General features: G+C 36.3%; 1 protein-coding gene and 1 long non-coding RNA gene across 3 annotated transcripts; one reads left to right on the top strand and one right to left on the bottom strand.

Annotated features, from left to right (window-relative positions):
* The first annotated feature begins 1355 nt into the window (after positions 1-1355).
* On the top strand, positions 1356-5301 carry LOC131829585 (uncharacterized). Its single transcript, XR_009352921.1, has 2 exons — positions 1356-1790; positions 1883-5301. It is a non-coding gene; the product is annotated as an uncharacterized LOC131829585 (long non-coding RNA).
* On the bottom strand, positions 2085-14317 carry GIMD1 (GIMAP family P-loop NTPase domain containing 1). Of its 2 annotated transcripts, none has more exons than XM_059171487.1 (3): positions 14061-14157; positions 12060-12454; positions 2085-3098 (listed from the first exon to the last, which is right to left on the bottom strand). In XM_059171487.1, exons 2-3 carry the CDS (start codon positions 12450-12452, stop codon positions 2838-2840), a joined length of 654 nt encoding a protein of 217 aa, XP_059027470.1. In that variant the 5' UTR covers positions 12453-12454; positions 14061-14157; the 3' UTR covers positions 2085-2837. The 2 variants fall into 2 exon arrangements, with proteins under 2 accessions (XP_059027470.1, XP_059027465.1); XM_059171482.1 differs by lacking the exon at positions 14061-14157 and adding an exon at positions 14185-14317 and having other exon boundaries at positions 2091-3098.
* Positions 14318-15592: the final 1275 nt, after the last annotated feature.

Raw genomic sequence — 15592 nt, 5'->3', positions numbered from 1 at the left:
AAGAATATAGGGAAAGGGTACAGAAATGGTGGTGAAAATAAAATTTCTTACAATATGAAAAGAAATTGGGTAAGATATATTGAAATTAAATTGTATGTATACTTTCAAGCAGAATATAACTTACAGGGAATATAACTTACAGAATATAACTTACAGGGGAAAAATCAATATTATATAAAAATACACATACAGAAATAGTTGGAGCATGACTTTGGGTGGCAGAAACCTGGAGTACACATCGATAGAGAAGCAGTTGCACAGACTGTTACAAATACACTGAAGTGTAAGGAGGGTTGAATTTAATAAGTTACATTTCAGAGTTGAAGGAATTTTTATGAGGTAGTAGTAAGTTAAAAAAAGGATACTATAGAGAGTTTAATGTGAAAATCTTTAAAAAAAGAAAAGGAAAAACAAAAGTCAGGGCAGCTGGGTGACTTAGTTAAGCATCTGGCTCTTGATGTCAGCTCAGGTCATGATCTCATGAAGATTCTCTTTTTCTCCCTTTCTCTCCCCCTCTCCTCTCCACATCAAAGTAAGTTCAATAAATAAAAACAAAAATAAGACAAAAGTCCTCCATATGCTTATATGTATATGTGTACTCTGTGTAATTTACTTGGACATGCAGAAAATAGGAATGGCGTATGTCATGCTCTTTGTTGACATGAGCTCTTTCTAATTGGCTGATGTGCATTAGGAGAAGGAGAGGTGGAAGAGGAGAGAGGTAATGGCAAACCAAAAAAGCAACATACAAGACTACTAAAAGAAAGTCAAGTATGTTATATGATCACATTTTAGGGAGTTAAGTATATATACATATATATGATGATATAAAAATAATTCAAGGAAGAACAACACAGAAGTCTTCCTCTTTGAAACTGGTGGTGACACCTTCCCTCTATCAATTATTAACACCAAAGATCTTGAACCCTTAATGTTCTGTATAATATATTTTTCCTGAAACTAGTATTTATGTTCTAGAAAGTTGACATCACATGAATGAAGGATATGAAGGGCTTAAAACCTGAATTTCCCCCTCTCCTCACCACTCACTTTAGTTTCAGCTTCTCAGCCTCAACCCCCTGCCGGCACTTGGGTGGCTTAGTGGGTTAAGCATCTGATTTTGGCTCAGGTCATGATCTCAAGGTCCTGGGGTGGAGCCCCACATTGGGCTCACTGCTCAGCGGGGAGGTTGCTTCTCTCTCTGCCTCTGATTCTCCCCCCAACTTGTACTCTCTCTCTCTCTCTCAAATAAATAAACAAATAAACAAATAAATAAATAAATAAATTCTTAAATATGTAAATATCTTTTTCTGTCACCAAGTGACCAACCCCTAGGGAAGTGTCAATTTTTTATTTAGTTCTTAAATCAGCTCCATTGTTGAAGCTCTCACTTTACAATTAAATTGGTTCTAGGTTTTCTAATACCATTTATGCTAGAGTTCAGTTAAAATTAAGCATCAAGTAGGCTTTTGAGAGCTTACCGGGGAGAATAATCACAAGCTATAATTTTATTTCTAATAAGAAATTAGTGTATTGCACACTTAAAAAATATGAAACCAAGATGTTTGTAAATTAGGAACTATCTTAGTTAAAGAATTTTATAAATTATAAAGCTCATGTACAAATGTTAAACATGAGGGTGACCCAGTTTTGATTTAGTGGTGGTCTTGGGTGTTGTGATTGACTAGAATTATTTTCCTTCAGTCCTTACTGCTGCCTTGAGACCATCCTGGAGCTCTCTACTAAGCCAAAGTGACAAACCTTATAAAGTAGAGAAGGCTCTTCTTAAGGTAAGGTTTTATTCATTTTTGATTATTGTTACCCTTGTTTCTGCCGCAAGGCTGGGCTCTGAATTTTTACCTGCATTTCCAACCCTAAATAGGAACCACAGTTTTAAGAAGATGGGAAAAGAAAGTTAACATTTATTGAGCATCTACCATGAGCCAAGTTGTTTAATCATTATAGGAACTATCAAGAGGATATTCCAAATGAGGATTTCACAGGATTAAATAATTTTCCTTGTCTAGCATCAAGTAAGTAGTGGAGATAGTTTTTAAAATATAGGTAGTAATTTTTCATTTTAACTTTTATTTAAATATAACAGATACACCAAACAGTTTGGGAATCAGAACTGTTCGTTGTTGAATTTTCACAAAGTGAACACTCTGAAACCAGTCTCCAGGTCGGAAAATGAAACATCACCAGAATCTCAGAAGCCGCCCAGAGCATGCTAATTATCCTCCCCAGAGAGTGATCTCTCCTGATTTCCAGCACTTCTAACATCAGAGTAGTTTATATTACATCAGTTTTGACTGCTTTTGAACTTTATATAAACAGGATCATACAATATATCCTGTTTTACGTCTGGCTTCTTTCAACTTTCCGTTTGGGCAGTTCATTGATATTGTCACGTGCAGTTGTAGTTTGCTCATTCTCATTATTGTATAATACTCCACTGTGCGAACATACCTCAATTTGCTTATCCATTTAACTGTTAATGGCCATTTGGATAATTTCCAATAGCTACTTAGCTATTACGAATAGTACAGCTATGAGCATTATTATACACACATGTCTTTTGGTGCACAAATGTACGCATTTCTGCTGAATGTATACTTAGGAGGGCAGTTGCTGTGTCATAGGATTTGTGTTAGGAATTTTGATTACTTTATATTCTTCTTAACTGCCAAACAGTTGTCCAAAATTGGTTATACCAAATGTACACTCCAACCAGCAGCCTATGGGAATTCTGACAGTTCTCATCCATTCTAACAGAGGCATTTTGAAACAAGGTTTCTGACTCTAAAACCCAATGTTATTTTCCTTTTATCTAAATTTTATTTAAAGGTAAGAACTTGGTAACAATTTTCTTTTATGAATTCCATGATTCTTTCTAAGATTATTATTCTTTGTTCATTTAGTGAGTTTCCTTTTTTATACTGGAAAATACATCTGTGCTGAATAGAATTTAGCAGGGTCAGCAGTGTATCGGAGGCCTCACGCAAGTATTTATCTTCAGTGAACCCAGCTTCTTCTATTTTCTCTGCATGGGTGAAAAGAATGGCAGTGTAATTCTTCCAAGCATGTCCCAGAAGTTCCTGAAAGAAAGAAGAAGTTAAATGGCTATTTGACTTGGCCCATAGTCCTCAAACACAAGCAAAGGATAGTTTTTTAGATATATATTAGTTATTAGACCTATATTAGACACATAGACAGTCAACAGATCTGGATGTTATGTTACTAAAAGCTGATATATGTAATGGGGAGTGAAGATGGGGTCAAATAATGGAAATAGAGAGATGGGCAGATTTTGTTTTAAAAAAAGGCTTTCTTCATTTTAATTTGCTCTTATAATTTATGTATATACAACTTCAGAACTGCGTATTATTAATGCTGCATATGATACAATTTCATTTACAACATTCAGCAATAATTTATATTTACCTGCCAACCTGAAGCTATTAGAATTACAGTTCCTTTAAGTCAAAGGACTTCGGCCAAGGGAATTATCCTATCTTTTTTTGTAGGAATGTTGTGTTATTATCATAACTAAAAGTATCTTCTGAGGATTTATAATTACATAATCTGGTTACAATCTATTGACTAATCCAATGATGTGTAATGGAAAAGCTAAGATCAAATTACATTTAGTAATTTGGAACAACGACAAAACATTACTGTGATTCGAATCCTCTTCACTTCACATGCCAGAATCAAGCCCAGTTTATCAGAGGACTTCCTCTAATGTGGTTGAAAAACATTGAAGACTGGTATTCCTTTGTTTCGTAATGTGTGGAAGTTGGTTATGGAATAAAGTCTTGTTCTATTAGTGAAAATAAGCTGATATAAAATGGAAGCAACAGAATGTGGCAAATTGTTCACACAATGTGGAAGGTGTCTAGAAATAATCATTTAACATTTTTAATATTCCAAAAGTTATAGGAAATCATGACATTGTGGAAGTAAAATGACATTCCTTTCATTTCAAATATTCTTGTTACCAAAATATTTTCAAAGGTGCTACCAGTTTATAATAGCAATTTGGAGTTTAGACCCTCACCATCATCCTAAATAGAAGATTTAAAGTATTTCATTTTTGAGTTTTCAGAAAAATATGAAATACTTAGGAATAAATACAACAAATATCCAGGACCTCTAGTAATCAGAAGGAAGAAAGAAGGGAGAATAACTAATATTTAGTGGTAGACACTATGCTCATCACTTTACACACTTTATTCCTTTTGAAATTATGTTGATAATGCTTTGTGGGAGATAATACAAACTCGGGTTTAAAAAATCTGAAAGACAGGTTGGGAAACTCTTGCCAATGTATATAACAAATGTAGGACTGGTATTTATAAAACTGAAAAACTGAAAATGAAGAGAGAAAGAGGAAGAGAGAGAAAGGAAGGAGAGGAGGAAGAATCTAGACAGGTAAGTAATATGGAAATATGGCAACTGTGGGACAATATATTTAAATTTAAACATATCTAGACCATGGTTACCAATTACGGTTCCTAATACAGTTTGTCATTTATCAGAGCTATGTATTTATGTATTTATCTCTGTGAGCTTTTGGAAGCTAGAATCTATGTCTTTCTTATCAAAGCCTCACGTTGTAATCTCTCAATAGAAAGTGGTTGGACTAATTAGGAGTTTGGAGCCTCACCATCACCTCAAACAGAAGGCTTAGGGTTTTATTTATTTATTTTGAGGCTTCAGTTTTGAAGTTTAATCTTTGGGACAAAAAATTTACCTTCCTGTAAAATTTCTCTTGTGTTCTGTAGTTCCTGCTCATGGATTTGCATGTAGTCTGTACTTTCTCTTTTGCATTCAGACTCTCTCAATGATTAAGTCCAAAATTTTTCCTCATATCTGTTTAAAATTTGTCTGCACCATAGAATAATTGTGTATTTCTGGTTCTCCTAAAAGTGCCCTGACTGAAGAAAATCTGAATGGAAGTTTCAGGATTAGTACATTAAATGAATAATTATTTTTAATAGATTCTATTACAAAAAGAACTTACAAAATAACCTTACAGAAGAACCTTACAAAAGAACTTTTAAGAAGGTATTTTAATTGGTATATTCTTATGTGCCCTCAAAACATAAATTATTAAAATTTAAATTAGCCCAACTTTTAAGGAAGATAGCTGTTTGTAAATCTAAGTATATGTGTAATGTCAACATCACATTTTAGCTAATAGTGACATAGCAACACTTGTCATACTTAGTATGTTGTAATGTATTTCTTGTGAAAAAGATCAAAGAGTCGCAAAATAAACAGGTATTATGGTTTGAATTGTGTATCCCACTGCAAACTCATATGTTGAGATTTTATTTATTTATCAGAGAGAGAGAGGGGGAGAGAGCGAGCACAGGCAGACAGAATGGCAGGCAGAGGCAGAGGGAGAAGCAGGCTCCCTGCTGAGCAAGGAGCCCGATGTGGGACTCGATCCCAGGACGCCGGGATCACGACCTGAGCCAAAGGCAGCTGCTTAACCAACTGAGCCACCCAGGCGTCCCCAAACTCATATGTTGAAATCCTAACCTCTAGTACTTCAGAATGTGACTTTATTTGACAAAGGGTTGTTGCCAATATAATTAGTCAAGTTAAAGCCACTAATGCAATACGATTGGTATTAGAAACATAAAAACATAAAAAAAGAAAATCAAGACCCTTGGATAGATTCTTCACTCACAGCCCACAGAAGGAATTAATCCTGCTAATGTTCATTTCAGATTCCTAGCCTCCAGAACTGAGAGATAATACACTTCTGTTGCTTAAAAGACACCCACCCAAGTAGTGAAATTTGTTATGGCAGCCCTAGCAAATTAATACAAATAGTTGAAAACTTTAAGAAGTGCTAAATAGATCTAGATTCTGGGAATAAAGAGATTTCTGGGTTATGTACATCAGAACCACTTGAGATGTTTGCTAAAAATGCATCAGAATTTTTAGGGATGGAACCTGGGAATTTGAATTTTAAAAAGAACTCCAGGTGATTTATTCCTTCTGCAAAGATTTTCTGAGGGTTACTTTGTTTCAGGAACACAGAGTGGACCATGACATACACTTTTCTGCTTATGTCTAGTGGAGATTCTTTTGTACTAACTTAGAACTGAGGAAGAGGGACAGACAGGAAAGAAAACACTTTCCATTTGTTGTAACTTGCAGGTATTGTGATAGAAAATATGTTGGTGCTATAGAGGCAGACATTTGGCCCGGTTTGGGGTTGGGGTGGAAAGTGAAGGTAAGGGGAGGAATCAGATCCACTTTCTAGCATGTGATGATGCTTCAAGCATAGGAAGCAACAAGAGAGTTATAGGGCAGTGAAGATGTACAAAGTAAAGAGAGTGATTGAGCCTTATTGGGGATTGTATAGTGTATAGTATTGGGAGTTCTCTAAAGTGAAACTAATGATCCTTGAACATTCTTATCTCTGAAAGTTTCACAAATTTAGAGCCAGTTCTAATATTCACCCAGTATTGATCTGTTTATTTTGATGGTTATATTGAAATGTATATTACAAGTTAATAAATAGACACTACCCTTAACCTTTTGAGTGCTATCTCCAGGTCTACCCCCTGGGTTTTGGTTGATGCATGAACCACATTTGTCATTAAATATTTTTTGAAACATCACCATAATAAAAATTCATGCTACATAAACTGTTTGGCCCAAGTGATCCCTTCCTGAGTTATATATTATAATATAGAATTCTTCTCTTGCTAGGTGAGTACTTATTGCGTTCAATTGTATAACTGTATAACTTTCACAGTATATCTTTAGTTCCTGGTTTTCTAGGTTGTAACATTAACACATTCCCTTTTTGTCTCCACCAGATATTTCCTATACTTTAAACTATAATAACATTCAGGGAAAATGAGTTCAACCACCTAAGGAAAATAGATTTGTAAGCTCAACACCACTTGCAAGTCCATGTGTTCAGCCACTGGGAAGTTTTTACATGTTGATAGTTATTTATGGAAGGATGCTCATGTCCTAAACTGTGAGAGAAATTGCACTTTTGAATTACTGCCAAAAAATAGAAGAGAATGGTTGATTTAGCTTATAATCTTTAGATTGATTTTTGGCTGGAAAATAGTTGACTATTTGAAAGTAGTGTCGCTTGGTGTATAGTCATCATGTTAGTGGCCAAACGTGTTCTCTATGGACCCAGAGAAAGAATAATCACAGTTGATTGATACCTCACATAAAAATCCAAGAGTAAGATGAGTTAATGTAAGTTATCTGGTGTTAATAATTTAAATATAGTACTAAGCTAGATGGAAATTTTATAATCAATCATGAATTGTTTGGTTTCAGAGTGCTAATGGGTATGAGTCCATTTAGTCCTTTTGGGACAACCAGTTAGGATATAAACTTTGTTTTCCAGGAATTATGTTCATTTTCCCAGGACCTCACCAGCCCTGCCCCATTTGTTTGTGGTTGATGAAATCATAGCATCTGGACTTTTTAGGGGGAATTTTTAAAAAAGCCAACTATTACATCAACTGAGAAAAAAATTATCATGGAACAGGAGGACAATAAGGACCATTCTTTATATTTCATACTATTCCCTTACTCTCATTCCTCTTAAAGCACCACATTTCTTTTGCCGAGAGCTGAATGATAAGACTTTGTTAGATCAGATTCAGTAAATATTCAACCTTAGAGATATTTTGTCCAAATTGGCATATTTTATAGAAGGGAATATTGTGACATGTGATGTTAAATGGCCAAAGCCTCACAGCTGGATTGTTGGCAGGCCTGGGCCTATAACAGAGGTCCCCTACCTGCCTAGACCATGTCCTTCCCACTAAACTGGAGCTTCTTACTTTAACCTTTACCAAGCCAGTGCATTTTCTTCCCGGATTTTTTCTTTTTTTCTAAATTAATAGAGAAGTTCTTATACATCGGGGCTGTGTAAATTTGATTTCACTCTGATCAAGATAATCCTGAAGAAGTTTACAAATAATATGTCCTAATTTTAGTGTAAGACAAACATGAACAATAAAATTATAATGACCATAGCTGACACTTAGTGTGCACTCATCTTGTGCTAGTGCCCGAGTTAATTTACTATTATGTTAATATGAAATTAGTCCTGAAAATAACCCAGTCAAGTAGACACTATTATTTTTCCCAATTTACCAATGAAGAGATTGAGATTTGGAGAAGCTACTTGCCCAAGGTCCCAAAGCAAACAAGTAACTAAGTAGGAGCTTGACCACAAGTATAACTTACTCCAGAAGCCATGCTCTTTATCTATAATAGATTGCTCATATCCAGTAATTCATTTGAATGAGGTACTCATTACAATCTGCGTAGTGACAAAAACAATAAAAATGTTAATAATGATAGTAATTTTCTATGAAATCTACTCTAAGTCAGGCAAAATGCAGAGCATATTACGTCATTAAACAAAAACCTTAAACCTTTTGAACATAGGTAAAATTATCCTCATTTTAAAAGTGAGGAACCGAAGCCAAGAAACTTGTAGTAATATTTATAGTCAAATACTTAGAATTGTAAGAAGGCTTATTTTTCCACTAAATTCTATCCAAGAACTAAGCTTGTTATCTTTGTTAAGTATTTTCAGGCCTTGTGTTTGCCTCTCTGAGTCTTTTGTGTACATACCCACCTATAACACCAACATTTGAGTTGTTCATTCTAAATAAAAAATACCTGCTTGAAGCCTGATTATGTACAGTAATAATACATGGTACCATGATAATGGAAAGAATTTGGAATTTAGTCAATTCCTGGATTCAATTCCTAGTGCAGTTTGGCTGATTGCTAGCACTTTTCTTAAGGTGATTTTATTGTCTTCTCTTATTCATTATTTGTGGATTTTTAAATAACAGTCAAATGATATTCAGATAATATTTAGATGAATCATTCCCTTTATTTCCCAATTTTGGGGAGATGACTCACATCTCCACCATTTTGCTATAAATTAGGAAGGCCTAACATAAATTTTAAAAAAAAAGGGATCATTTGGGGAAATGTTTCATTTGTCATTGCTGCAGCCTACAACCCCTCCAAAAAATATTAGAGCACAAATTAAAAGAGATATTTGAAGAGACCACAGGGAGGTACAAGAAAGAAGAGGTCACTTCTCTGGCACTGGCCTTGTAGGCTCCTTCCGAGGCAGGCGTGAGTGCTGCCAGAAAGGAGGAAAGCAAAAGGGAGAAGGCAGATATTCCATCCCCCATTTTGCATAAGCCAGGAAGAAAAAGAAATCCAGGGTGTGTCTGGAACCAAGAGGACCTTAACAACTAACTCCTTGCTCTTCCTAACAGCTGTTGGTCCTGTTGAATATTCAGACATTCTGCAGCTGCTCCTAATCTGTGAGCACATCCAGATGGCTGCCACCAGTAACTGAAGCACCTTCAGGAAGAAGGTCATAAACAGCCAGCTTGTGCATAGGCGATCTTCAACCAAAAATTATGATGGAAGCTCAGAATAGGACTGCGGTGCCTACCAGGGGTCATGGGCCCCTCTGTAGGTTACTAAATCTTGGCTTCTCAGTTTTCCTGGGAGGGAAAAGATATTTATTTTAGAAAAAAAAATTCTGGATCTGAGTTTAATTGTAGCCCATCTCCTCTCTGCCTTTAAGTCATGAACTGGACACTGAATTAAGAAAGCAGTGGTAAGAGAAGGCGACTGTATGCCAGGGACTTTTTAAAAAGATCAGAGGCATGTATGAATCAAATTCACTTGTATAAAAAAAAAATTAAGGGATTACAATAGAGCTCCATATCCTAAAACCGGAAAAAAAGTCTATTTTTAAAATGTATGTCTTTTTTTCTTAAAAAAGATGTTTTATTTATTTGGTAGAGAGAGAGAGAGAGCACATAAGCAGGAGGAGTGGCAGGCAGAGGCAGAGGGAGAAGCAGACTTCCTACTGAGCAGGGAGCCCAATGATGCAGGGCTCAATCCCAGAACCCCACCATCATGGCCAGAGCCAAAGGCAGATGCTAAATTGACTGAGCCACCCAGGCACCCTTAAATTGTGTCTTTTAAAATACCCTTTTCAGCTAAGCATAGGACAAGCATAGAGAACAATCTGGAGACATAAGGAAAGAGGTTAGTTTTTGAGAAATATTTGTGCATTTACTGAATTTACTGATTTATATCCATCTGTATCTTCAACTTAGTAACAGCTTTAAATGAACTTTAAAACTTATTTAAAAAAATTACACTGGTGGAATGGCAACAGGTTTTCCCTCACTTGATTTCTACCAGAAATATTGTTTGAAATGTAGTCTTTAATAGTTTGGGGGAAGTTTGTGGGTTGTCTTAGATTCCACATTGTTTCTTAATTGCAATCATCTTCTCTTCTTTGCTTTTGCACAGCATGTCCTTGATTTTTCAGGAGTTAGATGATGAAGAATATTTTTTTTATACTCTTGTCTCCCTAATTTTTTCCGCTAGTTTGTTGTGATTTCACATATGGCTCTTTTTTTTTTTTCCATTTTTAAAAACATGCAGTTACTGAAAAAAAAAAGTGTGTCTGTCATTTAAAACAATCTTATGCCTTAACAAGTTAAAGGGAAAAAATATTTATTTGAATCTAAGTACACTATCTTTCTAAGTGTAACAGATCTTGTATCTATGTGATCAGAGATTGGGTTGAAAGAAGAGTGGCATTTATACAAATTCTTGAGTGAAAAAATGTCTGCTCTGTATTCTCCCTGTAGTTCACCTGTGGAGCTTCTAGTAGTGAAGAGTTCTCTTAACCTTGGTGACTTAATGAGGCTACTGAGTAATACTAGTCAAGTCCATTGGTTAAATGGTGGCCCCAGACTAGAGAATCAAGAGATGAGTAGAATGGAGCAGCTCAATGAGCAGTTTCCAGGAATTGTTGCTTATAGATGGACCTGGTTCATACATGTGTATGTACCATATGCAAGTATTACTCCCTCCATCTCCTAGTTATAGCCATATTCATAAGCCCTCCCTATTCCCAGATCCTTACTAGACTGGCTAAACAAGCTTCCAATTTAGTAACTTCTAATAAATGAACAAACAAACACGGACAGACCACTAGGCAAGGTGGCATATGTTATTCATGTTCACGCTGAGGTCTCTGTGGTCTTTTCTTGGCTACAGTGAATGAGTTGCTGACCCTATAGATGATGAGGCACTCAGAGCATCTGAAATTCCTGATGTCTTTCCTATCAATAAAGCACAGCTCACGATGATATAAATTACAGTGAAACTTGCTTTTTCCCAGGCCATACTTTATACTACTTTGGCATTAGTGTATTGTCTTGTACTTGTTTATCTATTTGTCTCTTCTAGACTCTAAATTTTTTAAGGACAGGACTGATATATTGTTCATCAGTCATTAAGCTCCGTATAAGTAACTGATACAATTTTCAGTGACTAAATCAGTGAGTGAACATCCATTTGTTAGTAAACTATAAGAGATTGTGCCCTTGATGTTAAAAGGATACAAGTTTTAGTAGTTCTTAAACTTTGCTATTAAAAAAAAAAATGGACCATTTATGCAAATGCAGGTATGAAGGTTCTACTCTTGAAATTTAGTACAGCTTGGATGAATATGCATTTTTAACAACAGCCCAGTTGATTCTGAAACAGCTGGTCTGAACACATTTACAAATTCACTCAAGGGTCAGTTAACTTCTGAATTCTAGCATCTTACTTGGGGATTCGGAGGAGTTTGTCTGTGACCTAGATGTAAAATGACTGAATTCCTCTAAAGGAAATTGTAAAATGACTGAATTCCTCAAGTAATTTTTACCATTTCTTTGTGACCAACACTTATTTTTTTGTCTCTCTCTCTCTTTTTTTTTTAATGTTATGTTTGTCACCATACAATACATCATTAGTTTTGGATGTAGTGTTCCATGATTCATTGTTTGCGTATAACACCCAGTGCTCCATGCAATACGTGCCTTCCTTAATACCCATCACCCAACAGTTGTTTTAAACTTGCTCTAAACTTGTCTCTTAAACAGATTGTCATAGGATAATGTTCTACAAATAGAAATAATGGCATTAGTGTAATTACCTTTTTGTATTACCTGAATCATCTGGACTGAGGAAGATGCTTCCTGTCCGCAGAGAGGCACGTCTGCTCTCTGGACCAGCAGTGCAAGATGGAGACCCTCTTGCCCGAAGTGATGTGCCAGGGCCTCCTTGACTTCCTGTTTTACATGCTCCTGTTTCAACCTGCTGTGTGGATAACCTGGAGTGTCCAAGACCTGAATCTGCAGAGTTATCTCTTGCCCCCCTCGACGCATGAAGCCACAGAGGTGACAACTGCGGCCCAGACAACAATCTTTGGTTACAGAACATGGAGAAAAGCTGCTGTGGAAGTCAGTACTTCCCAGAAGAATGTTCCCAGCAGAACTTTTTCCACTCTGAGTCATGCCAAAGAGGGCCAAGTTGATGATCATCTTGTTAGAGTCTGTCATGTCTGTGGGTAAACAAAGGTTCAGCATAAGCAGTTAGGCTTCAATATTCACCCAAGGTAAGCCTTCTTACTTGGCCTGGAACATTTCTGGTACTATTTTTGGCTTACTTACCCCTCATTCATAGTGACTAAAGCATGAAGGAGTGCTCCACTAAAGTGGAGATACCCCGATGAGAACAGGAAGATTAAAATAATATTGGTAGTTTGCAATGGGAGAGGAGGGAGAAGTCAAATACAGACAAAGAAGGGACGAGGAAGCAATAATTGCCGGAAAATGAGTGGGGAAAAAAGAAATTACATGAAGATGATGTAAACCATGTTTAGGAGGAATGTGTTAAGTCGTCATTGTGGCAGGTGAGTCGGTTTAGCAATGGGTGCTGAGGTTTCTGGGTTCATTAACGAGGCTAGCATCAATATTTGGAAATAAATCACTTTTAGAGGAGAAGTAGGAACAGAAGAGTGGAAGAAATGGATCTTTCTAGCATTTTAAAAAACATCCCCAATTTCCCCATCTCTCTACCCCTGGAATACACACACAAGTGGCATCTGCAAAAAATTATCTTCCCTGACTTCCTGAATGTTTGTCTCCTATAAAGCATGAATACTGTTAAAGAAGATTTCTGTTTTTGTTTACTTTTTTTTTTTTTTTTACAACCAGGCAACATTCTGATGAAAATGAGAACTGCTTGTAATTTCTGTTAGGAAATAATTAATAAATCATTTCCATGATCTACCATAGTAACTTACTGGCTTTTGAATAAAGGAAGTAAAGCCCAACACATTGTGTAGCTCAATTAAGAGGGAGGAGAATCTTGGGAGAATCTATTCCATTTACTGCCCTCCTAAAATGGAGGTAATCTTTTGTGTAGAACATAAGAATTTTTCCCAAAGATTTTATTTATTTATTTGACAGAGAGAGACACAGTGAGAGAAGGAACACAAACAGTAGGAGTGGGAGAAGGAGAAGCAGGCTTCCCATGGAGCAAGGAGCGCACGCAATGCAGGTCTTGATCCCAGAACCTTGGGATCATGACCGGAGCTGAAGGCAGATGCTTAAAAACTGATCCACACAGGTGCCCTAGAACAAAAGCATTTTAAAGTCATTGATCATTTTCATTAGATCAGTAAGACAGAGCTATAGCCAATTGCCAAATGAACTCAACCTGCTGATTCAGAAGTAAGAACATTTAATTAAAATTGCATATTTACGGGCATCTGGGTGTCTCAGTCCTTAAGTGTCTGCCTTTGGCTCAGGTCATGATCCTAGGGTGCTGGGATGGAGCCCCACATTGGGCTTCCTGGAAGCCCTGTTTCTCCTTCTCCCATTTCCTCACATTCCTCTCCCATTCCCCCTGTTTGTGCTCCCGCTCTCCCTGTGTCTCTCTCTGTCAAATAAGTAAATAAATAATCTTTCAAAAAATGCATATTTATTATTTTTGCTTATAACTTGTACTTCTGTTATTCAGTTTTATATACCTTTGGCCTTTCTTGTCCTCTATTGTCCCTCACCCCAATCTCCCTAGACTCTAATATGAACATTTTGAAGTAACCTTACACCCCCACACAAAAGACACTCATTTTTGGAGTCCCTCCAGGTGCCCCAATTTACCCAGCTCATTCAGCTGTGTCGGCTGAACCACAGTCACTCAAGTTTCTTTTTACTCCTGAATCAAATGCATGATTTAAAAAAATAATTATTATAGAGTCCCAATAACTTGCTATATGTCACCTACCTTTTTCCAATCTTAGAAATACTTTTTCCACAAAGACTTTTCTGGAGCTGGAACAGTTGTTCTTTGGTATGAACTTTAAACTTCTGACAGTGTCACCGTACCACTCTGGGACTGATACTGTATGTGTTTTATTAGGTTAATCTATTACCAGAATCCTCTCCATAAATGGTGCACTGTCTCTAATCAGCACTGAACTGTTTTTGCCATCTGATAGACTGAACATTTCAACAGATACTTCCTGAAACTTTATTTTCAAGATTAAATCAGTTGTTTTAGGGCATTGCTGATAGGTAATACCTTATTTCTAGCATAAATAAATGCAAAATTGACAACTATTTTTTAAAGCCATTCTTTTCTATCTTTTTCTTTTTCTTTTTTTTTTATAAGATTTTATTTATTTATTTGACAGACAGAGATCACAAGTAGGCAGAGAGGCCAGCAGAGAGAGGAGGGAAGCAGGCTCCTCACTTGAGCAGGGAGCCCAATACAGGACTCAATCCCAGGACCCTGGGATCATGACCTGAGCCGAAGGCAGAGGCTTTAAGCCACCCAGGCACCCCAAGACTGACAACAATTAAACACAAACTAGATGTTCAAAAGCAATGGTCACAATTTTTCCATTGAAAATGATAGAACGTTTCTCATTTACTCTACATCAAAAGTTTCAACAAATAGATACACAATGTAAATGCAATCAAAAGATATTGAGTTCATAGCAGTATTTAGTTAATAAATGCAACATGGGGGCTTAAGTGGGTAGGAGAAGAATAAATGAAACAAGATGGGATTGGGAGGGAGACAAACCATAAGTGACTCTTAATCTCACAAAACAAACTGAGGGTTGCTGGGGGGAGGGGGGTTGGGAGAAGGGGGTGGGATTATGGACATTGGGGAGGGTATGTGCTTTGGTGAGTGCTGTGAAGTGTGTAAACCTGGTGATTCACAGATCTGTACCCCTGGGGATAAAAATATATGTTTATAAAAAATAAAAAATAAATAAATAAATAAATAAATAAATTTAAAAAAATTCTATAAGAAAATGCTTCGCTATTTCCATGAAATTGAAATTATCTTATCCTAACTGAGGCAATCACTAACATGCTCATATCTATCTGCATATGTAGTTTCCATATCAATTAATGATAGTATATTTCAGAAAAGGAGTACAACTAACTACAAATTGAGGCCAAATACATTTTGCTTAAAATTGGGGTTTCGTCTTGTTGTTGAAAGCTTTAATTTTTTCTCTATATAACGCATACTTTTCCAACTATCTCTTTAGTGTGTAAGATGTAGAAACCTTAGTATGGTTATATTCTGGTTCATCTTTTCCTATACCTCTCAAAAAGTCTGTGAAGTATGTATTTCTGTGTTAAGGAATCTTGGAGACATCTGGAATGCCTTATGA

This window comes from Mustela lutreola, chromosome 1, assembly GCF_030435805.1.
Source record: "Mustela lutreola isolate mMusLut2 chromosome 1, mMusLut2.pri, whole genome shotgun sequence".
Classification (NCBI taxonomy): domain Eukaryota; kingdom Metazoa; phylum Chordata; class Mammalia; order Carnivora; family Mustelidae; genus Mustela; species Mustela lutreola.
Note: the sequence above shows the minus strand (reverse complement) of the source record. Positions and strands in the feature narration are given on the sequence as shown.